We start from the raw sequence: 8,177 nt of genomic DNA on the forward strand, positions 1-8,177 counted from the left end.
TCTCTCTCTCTCTCTCTCTCTCTCTCTCTCTCTCTCTCTCTCACTGTACATGAGAAAAAAAACTCCTACAGACTTGTTCTGTGACCTCCTCACAAGTACTATGGCATGTGCCACACACACACACACATACACACACACCACATACACACACACACACATGACATACATCAAATAATAATAAATAACTCTCTGGAAACACACACACATACACACACTGAGAGAGACAGAGATAGAGGAGGTTCTCTTAGGTGATTCTAAATCTAGTAGAGCTGGCAGACAAGACAACAATCACAAATGAACTCACTGCCTATGGATTGTGTCTAACGCCCAGCTTCTTCTGTCCCAGAGGCAGCCCCACTGCTATCTCAGCCTCAAGATCTTAATAACCTGTCTTAGTCATTGCTGTGAAGAGACACTATGACCACAACAACTCTTATGAAAGAAAGCATTTCATTGGGGCTAGCCTACAGTTTCAGAGATTTAGCCCATTCTCTTCACGATGTGGAGAATGATGGCCCTCATGGCACTGAGGAAGTAGCTGAAAGCTACATACCACATTAGCCAAGAGAGAGACACTCTGAGCTTGGGATGTGTATTCAAACATCCCTGGTGGGTGCTTTTGATGGGCACCCTGAGCCACCTGTTGGTTCATACAAACTCTAGTGTGATCCAAGGAGCTCTTTAGAGTAATTAAGATGCACCATAACTCAGAGAACTGCAAGGATGTAGGCCCCCTCTAGAATCCAGAGGAAATAAACTCAAGTGGTTTGTTGTGCTTCCCAGCCTTGTCCTCACCCGGATTCATCCCCACTGAACCCCATATCACCTTCACTCTCACGACCGTGACCATCCCCGTCTACCTCCCCTCTTTCTTGTCTCCATTTCTCCTGCCCAACTCCATCCCACCCCATTCTCTCTCCCCAGCCCTTTTTGTCCTGTTGGCCTTGGCCATTTACACCGGAGTCACCGTCAGTTTCCTCGGCCGCCGCTTTGGGGACTGGCGCTTTTCATGGTCTTACATCCTGGGCTGGGTGGCCCTGCTCATGACCTTCTTTGCAGGTACTGAGGCAGAGGGGGTGGGAAGGTTGAAACCTGGGGCATGGCAGGCTACCTCAGAGGATGAGTTGACAAGGTATCCTACACAGCTGTGAGGGCAGATCTAAGGGGTCTGATGACCTTGAGGGAGGGAGGTAATAAGGAGTCTTTTGGGCTGGAAAGGTAGGCCCAGAGAATTTGGGCTATCAATGAAGATGTCTGTCCACACAGGAATTTTCTACATGTGTGCCTACCGGATGCATGAGTGCCGGCGCCTATCCACCCCACGCTGAGCCCTGGGGTAAAACTTGCAGCTGGAAGTTACAATGAGGGCACTGAAGAGGAAGGGGAGGACCTAGAGGCCAGAAGTCTTGGCTCCTGAGGGAATGAGGGGGCTCAGTCCTGGATTCTAGATAGGGAGCCCCTGATCCCTCTGCCCTGTGTGGGGAGGAAAAGTAGGGTCAAGTGGGAGGGAATTGAGAAGACATAAGCCCCCACCTGCCCTGAGGGATGGTAGAAAAATGGAAACTCCTCTAGAGAGACATTTGGGGAATCTAATAAAACTGATGTGAAACTATCAAGGTGTGAATTGTCAAAGGGCTGGTTTGGAGAGAAGTGGGCTGGGGCGGGGTGGGACAGTGTGTTCTGATATGGTAGCCTCATTCCTCCATTATACAGGGATGGGAACAAGACAAATGGGTCCTTACCTAGGAGACATCCATGGTTTCACATCTAGAAATGGATATGTGGGATAATAGGATGAACAAAGCTTACCTGCTCCTCCCCCACCTACGCTCCAGACAATTCTTTATCTCTTCTCTGGTCCCAGGATAGGCCCCTTCATGAGAGACGGCACACACAGCTCTACTCCTCTCTATTTTACTTTACTTGTTTTGTTTTGTTTTGTTTTGTTTTGTTTTGTTTTGTTTGGAAGGACAGGGTCTCATATAGCCCAAGCTAGCCTTAAACTCATGATCCTCCAGCCTCAGACCTCTTCAGTGTTGGGGAGGCAGACCTATACCATCACATCAAGAGATGGTGGAAACATTTTGTGCTTACCTGTAGAGGAGGTGTTGCCCACATGAGTTTTGTCACTTTGCCTTCCACTTCCCCAGACACCCTCATCTTGGTGCTAAGATGCCTCTGCTGGAGGGTCCAACCCAGATGTGGTGACTTTTCACTATATCTGTGAGATGAGGATGGGGGAAGGTTCTCTCCTCTTCAAGCTTTGTGGAATCCTGTCTGTTGTGGACAGAAGCTTTGACTAGGAATGTGGACTCTCTGTTCCCTCCTACTCGAGTCCTTCTTCCTATGGGACTACTGTGTTCACTCCACTGCCCCTTTACTGTTGGAAACTCTTAATGCTAACGTCTAGGAGTGTAAAAACCACAGGAAAGTGTGACACAACCGTTTCCTCAGCCACATCTCCCCTTTCAGTTAATTCACACCCTAGTGTGATTAGCCCACCTCCCACTTCTGGGCACCCCCTCAAGTCGCCCCCCGACCAGGTCTTCCAGGAAACCAGTTGTCTCCTATTGTAGAGAACCTGTGCAGAACCTGTGACAACAGTCTAAACCACTACCTAGACCACGAGGGTAGACACCCCCAGAGCAGCCAGCAAGTAAAGGCTTCTCTGCAGGGCCCACCCCACCACCACCACCACATAGGAGAAGAGGAGCCAATCGGAGAGGGGAGGGGAAGCCACTCAGGAAGGGAGGGTATGAGAAGAATCAGACCAGCCGCCAGGCCTGAAGGTACAGAGGACTCCTGGACAAAGCCGCTGCTTGCTAGCTGCTTCTCTGGCTCAAAAGACTAGGACTTCAGGTGCATGGCCTTTTCCTTTCCCTAAGAGCCAACCATCTGGGTCATCTGTGTCTTTGTCCCCCTAAGAAGTAGAAACCCAGAGCTGTGTCCATGGAGCCCTGCCGGTCCCTGGCCCTGCTTGCTGTCTGTCTGGGCCTGACTTCTTCTGTGATTGCTCTGACCACTGACTTCTGGATAGTGGCCACAGGCCCTAAATTCTCTGCCCACTCTGGCCTCTGGCCAACGAGCCAAGGGATTCAAGTAGCAGGTAAAGGGGCAATGGGCTCTTTGGTGGTGGGATGGTCCAGTGCGGAACAGACACCCAGAAACATCATCTCGTGTTAGGTTATATCCATGCGACACAGAGCTTCTGTATCCTGGCTGTCCTGTGGAGCCTGGTGTCGGTGAGCTTCCTGGTTCTGTCTTGCATCCCAGCCCTGTCTGTTCCCGGCCGTGGCCCTCTGGTTTCAACTGTCATGGCTTTTGCTGCAGGTATGAATGGGCTCTGGGCTGCACTGGGACACCCGGGCTGGTGAATCCTGCAGTGGCCAAGCCAGCTCAGCTGTCCCTTGTTCTTGTCCTCAGCTCTCTCCATGTTTGTGGCCATGGCAGTGTACACCAGTATGAGATGGAGCCAGACTCCATCTCCCCAGATCCAGACATTCTTCGCTTGGTCCTTCTACCTAGGCTGGGTCTCCTTCATCCTCTTCCTCTTTGCAGGTGACTACTCGGCCCACCTCCCTGGGGGAGGACTGAGGGCGATGGGGGCTGGGGCAGGGCAGTGCAGGGCACTCAAGTACTTAATCTCCGCTCCCCTCCCCCCTTTGTCTCCACACCAGGCTGCCTGAGCCTAGGTGCTCACTGTAGAATCCGTCGGGCTGAGTATGAAACCTTGTGAACAGAAGCCAAGGACAGCAGGGTCAGCAGGATGTTTGGAGCCTTGTCCTCTCCGCTACGAAAGGAATGCAGCATTCTGTCTCTGTCCCTCCCACTTTGCTGTATCCTTCATTGGTTTCTTCACACACTCAATAAAAAAAAAGCATGCTGAGATCTAACTGTTCCAAGACCAGTTTAGCCAAGACATGAATGGAGCCAGGCTTCTCATCCCTGTTACTCAGGTGGCTGGAGCAAGGAGTATCACAACTTCAGTCTGCCTGGGCAACATAGTGAGTTCAAGGCCAGCTAAGGCAACAGAGTAAGATCCTGCCTCAAGGCACAAAACTTAAAAAGAGGGCTGGGGTTATGGCTCAGTTCTAGGGACTTGCTGAACATGAATGAGGTCCAAATTGCATCCCCAGCACCTAAGTCAACCATACATTAGCCTACGGTGATAAAGGAGCTCTCAGGGAGGGTGAGAGCTATACAGACCTGCCTACCGGTAGCATATTCTGCTCTGTGTGGACAAAAGCTCCCTGTGTCTCTCTCCTGTCTTTAGTGTCTTTCTTTCTCTAGATTTCTATCTTTCTCTTTTCTTCGCCAAATGACCCCTCTCTTACTAAATCCCTCTTTCTCTCTCTTCTCTCTCTCTCTCTCTCTTTCTCTCTCTCTCATTCTCTCTTTCTGTGGTCCACTCTGGGGACATTGCTATGCATCACACCCAAGCTCTAACCACCAGCCTTTGACACAGGCAGATGGCAGCCACAGCCTGAGGATGTGGGAGAAAAACTAAGCCCAGGCATGTCTTTTTTTTTTTTTTTAACCAGATATGACACTTAGCAACTATTATTTTGGTTGAATATAGAGGATGGAACATAGAGCCTCCTGCCAGCTAAGGCAAGCCCTTGACCACCTAGCTACATCCTCATTTCTCTTATACTTTTTGAGACAAGGTTTCACTAACTGCCCAAGCAGTCCTTGAATTTATAGCAGTCTTACTATGGCAGCCTCTCAAGTAGTAGGATTATAAACATCCATTAACACAGGAATGATACTATCCAGGCAGAGGTGCCTAAAGGCAGAGACATGGAAAGGGCATGGAAGGGGGTGATTTGTGTCTAGAATGTGGAATGTGGTGGTGGTGGGAATTCATGACAGAGAAGCAGATAGGAACTAGGACCTCTATTGCCACAACTTACTTTCTTCTAAGGATGGTGGCAAATTGGGCAATAACTGTGAGCAGGGAGAAGTGTCCCCAATGTGAGACAGGTCTCCCTCCAGTGACCTGGAGGTGAAATTAGAAGGCTGGAGAGCAGCTAGGAAGGGTCAGAGCTTAGGGTCAGAGGCACAAAGGAAGCAAGGAAAGCATCCGAGGCTCTGGTCTGACAGAGAGAGACAGCAGAGCCTTAACGGATTTGATGGAAGCCCCATGATCTTGGTGGCCACGTGGTTGAGTGGCCATGGGGGAGAGCAGGAGCCGGTGAGGTTCCTATCTGGGGATGGCATTTTGGTTGCTTTCTCAGATGGCAGAGCCGCTGTCCTTCAGGAGAGGAAGGCTCTCCTGGAGAGAAGCACAAGATGGCACCCAGAGCAGATCAACATTTACCAGGGGAGTGGAGAAGGCGGCTGAGCCTTGCCTTCATGGGAGAAGGAAGGTCAGACAGAGAACTGGGAGCTAAGAGAGCTTATGAAGTACTATGATGGTGAAGGGAAGAGAAGCTTCTAGAAGAACTCAGCCACGCAGTAGCTGCCGCTTTGGCACTCCCTTTCCTCCTCTTGCTCCTTAGCTGTCCTGAAACCCACCTGCCGATCAAGCTGGCTCAAAACTGAAGGCAAGCCGGCTTTATTCTCCCATGTGCTAGGACTGCAGACAGAAGCAACTAAGCCTTGCTCCCAGACTTGCTTTCTGAGCTCTCATTCTGTTAAGTGAGCCTTTGGAGCTAGGCTCAGAAGTTAAGAGCTCAGTTCCCAGCACCTACATCAGGGTGTCTCAAAGCCAAAGGAATGTTAGTTCCAAAGGATTCAATACCTCTGGACTCCATTCTGCACATTTACACACACACACACACACACACACACACACACACACACCACATAATTAAAAATAATGAAAATAAATTTTAAAGATAAAATTCAATTTACTTTAACAATAAAAAGTTTTAAATAAAAACATTTAAAAGAGAAGCTGGGCTTGGTGGTGCACTCCCTGCACTTGAGAGCCTGAGGCTGGAGGATCGCTGCAAGTCTGAGGTTGGCCTGAGCTACATGGTGAGTTCTAGGCCAGCTGAGGGCTTACACAGTAAGACTCTGACTGAATGCCAAACAGAGTAGGACACAACAAAAATTAGGAATGGTGGTGTGAACCCATAATCCCAGGTCCAGAGAGATAGAGACAGAGGAGTCAGAAGTTCAAGGGCAGACCTGGGCAGCTCAGATGGTTTGAGTGCATCATGGGCTACAGAATTAAATAACCCTGTTTCTTTTTTATTTTATTTTTTATTTTTTTAAAGATTTATTTTATTTATTTATTTATTTTATGTGTATAAGTACATTGTAGCTGTGAGCCATCATGTGTGTGGCTGCTGGGAATTGAACTCAGGACCTATGCTGGCCTTGCTCGCTCCAGCCCCACTTGCTCCGATGTAATTTACTGTAGCTGTCTTCAGACACACCAGAAGAGGGCATCCGATCTCATTATGGGTGGTTGCGAGCCATCATGTGGTTGCTGGGATCCGAACTCAGGACCTTTGGAAGAGCAGTCAGTGCTCTTACCCGCTGAGCCATCTCTCCAGCCCCAATAACCCTGTTTCAAAACAACAATCCCAATGTGTGTAGTGACACCTGTCTTTGATCCCAGCACTTGGAAGGCAAGAGGCAGGCAGATCTTTGTGAGGTTGGGGACAGAATGGTCTACAGAGCAAGTTCCAGAACAGCCAGGACTACACAGTGAGACCTTGCCTCAGAAACAAACAAACTCTAGAACAGAGAACAGAGCAGAAATGAACATGCTGCTAGGGGAGAAGGTTCTGGAATCTCTGCTGCCTCACAGAGAACCATCCTCCTTCCCCCAACCCTGTGGGCTCTCTGTCCCAGGGGACCAGGCTGTAAGTCATTTTCTGGGGTGTGTATGTGTAGGGGTAAGGCTGGGGAGGGGCCGGTGGGGCCATCTTTCTCACTGAGGAAGGAAATGCCTGAAAGTTAGACACTGAGCTGCTAAGCCTGAGGTGGGGGTGGGGGTGGGGACACTTGGAGAACTGAGTCTTTTAGAGGGGCTCATAAGTTCTTAGGTAAGGCAGTTGAGGAAGAGGCCAGTAGCATGGGGTGAGGGGATATTGGGAATTTTTTGTTTTGTTTGAGAGAGTCTTGCTTAGCCCAGACTGACTTTGAATTCATTACCCCCCACCCCCAAGTACTGGGATGACAGATGTGTCCCACCAGGATTGCTCTATACTATACTCGAGAATGTGCCCAGGGCCTTGTGCATATTGGGCAATCACTCTACTACTAAGCTACATTCCTATCTCCTGTTTTGTTTTGTAGTTTGTTTTAATTGAGATAGGGTCTCACACTGTAGTCTACCTAGCCCAGAACTCATTATATGGCCCAGGCCTGGCCTTGGGCTTTTGATCTCTTGCCTCAGTCTCCTTGAGGCTAGGACCCCGGGCAAGTGGCTGGTGTTGGGACCTTGAGGTTGCCAAGCAGGAGTGCTTGGGGGAGGGAGGCCTTCTGACATGGAAGAGCTTCCTCCCAATGAGAGGTGTGAGGCCAATCCTACCTGTGATATCCTTGGCAGCTGCCTCCTTGGCATGGGGGTGAAGAAGAGCCTTCAGACTGGAGGCAATTTGCTTAATCTCTTGAGCAGCATCCTCATAGTACTGTCCACTACCACCAACTACTGGACCCGACAACAAGGGGGGCACAGTGGCCTATGGCAGGAGTGTTCCCATGGCGTGTGCTCCAATATCCCCTGCCAGAGTGAGATCTTCACCTGCCTCTCTATCAGACCACACTCCAGAGCCCACCCCTACCCCCAGCTCCAGATGGGCCTTCCACCCCAGGCTCACATCCAGCTGTCTTCTATCCCCAAAGGCACTTTCTCCCCTGACCTGCCTCTCTGTCCTCTCCCTACCACATCCTCCGTTCCCATATGAACACCTGCTTCCAAAATGGAGACAGAAGAGCTCTAGATGCTCTTGGTGTTTGTGGGGTGGGCTGAGGGTGGCCGGAAGAGCCCAGGGATGCTCTTTCATGGCAGCAAGGTGTCTAGCCGATGCTACCCTGTCTCTCCAGACACCTTGGCAGTGACGGCAGCGTGCATGGTGTTGGCAACAGCCTTCAGTATTGTAGCTTTGGGGATGGGGATACGGATTCAGTGTCAAGAGGCCGAGTCACCAAGTAGCCAGAATACCATTGTCTTACTTTTTCTCAGCGGTGAGAAGGCAGTAGGGGGTGGTGGTGGTGGT

The 8,177-nt window shown here is 50.1% G+C and overlaps 3 protein-coding genes across 5 annotated transcripts in view; all 3 read left to right on the top strand.

Annotated features, from left to right (window-relative positions):
- The window catches only part of Lim2 (lens intrinsic membrane protein 2), a 7,386-nt gene extending 5,770 nt beyond the window's left edge, over positions 1 to 1,616 (top strand). The window contains exons 4-5 of the mRNA XM_031384289.1: positions 925 to 1,059; positions 1,267 to 1,616. Of these exons, the coding sequence (XP_031240149.1) occupies positions 925 to 1,059; positions 1,267 to 1,328 (197 nt within the window). The 3' untranslated portion in view covers positions 1,329 to 1,616. The remainder of the gene's footprint in view (positions 1 to 924; positions 1,060 to 1,266) is intronic.
- A 1,095-nt stretch (positions 1,617 to 2,711) lies between these two features.
- Nkg7 (natural killer cell granule protein 7) lies at positions 2,712 to 3,889 on the top strand. The gene is made up of 4 exons (XM_031384290.1): positions 2,712 to 3,106; positions 3,184 to 3,330; positions 3,424 to 3,558; positions 3,678 to 3,889. The coding sequence occupies exons 1-4, from the start codon at positions 2,950 to 2,952 to the stop codon at positions 3,734 to 3,736; spliced, it is 498 nt and encodes a 165-aa protein (XP_031240150.1). The 5' UTR covers positions 2,712 to 2,949; the 3' UTR covers positions 3,737 to 3,889.
- Positions 3,890 to 6,709: 2,820 nt separating this feature from the next.
- The window catches only part of Cldnd2 (claudin domain containing 2), a 2,888-nt gene continuing 1,420 nt past the window's right edge, over positions 6,710 to 8,177 (top strand). For all 3 annotated transcript variants that reach the window (XM_031386290.1, XM_031386291.1, XM_031386292.1), the window contains exons 1-3: positions 6,710 to 6,818; positions 7,508 to 7,689; positions 8,005 to 8,145. In XM_031386290.1, the coding sequence (XP_031242150.1) occupies positions 7,521 to 7,689; positions 8,005 to 8,145 (310 nt within the window). In that variant the 5' untranslated portion in view covers positions 6,710 to 6,818; positions 7,508 to 7,520. The remainder of the gene's footprint in view (positions 6,819 to 7,507; positions 7,690 to 8,004; positions 8,146 to 8,177) is intronic.

Source organism: Mastomys coucha, unplaced genomic scaffold (assembly GCF_008632895.1).
Source record: "Mastomys coucha isolate ucsf_1 unplaced genomic scaffold, UCSF_Mcou_1 pScaffold21, whole genome shotgun sequence".
Classification (NCBI taxonomy): Eukaryota; Metazoa; Chordata; class Mammalia; order Rodentia; family Muridae; genus Mastomys; species Mastomys coucha.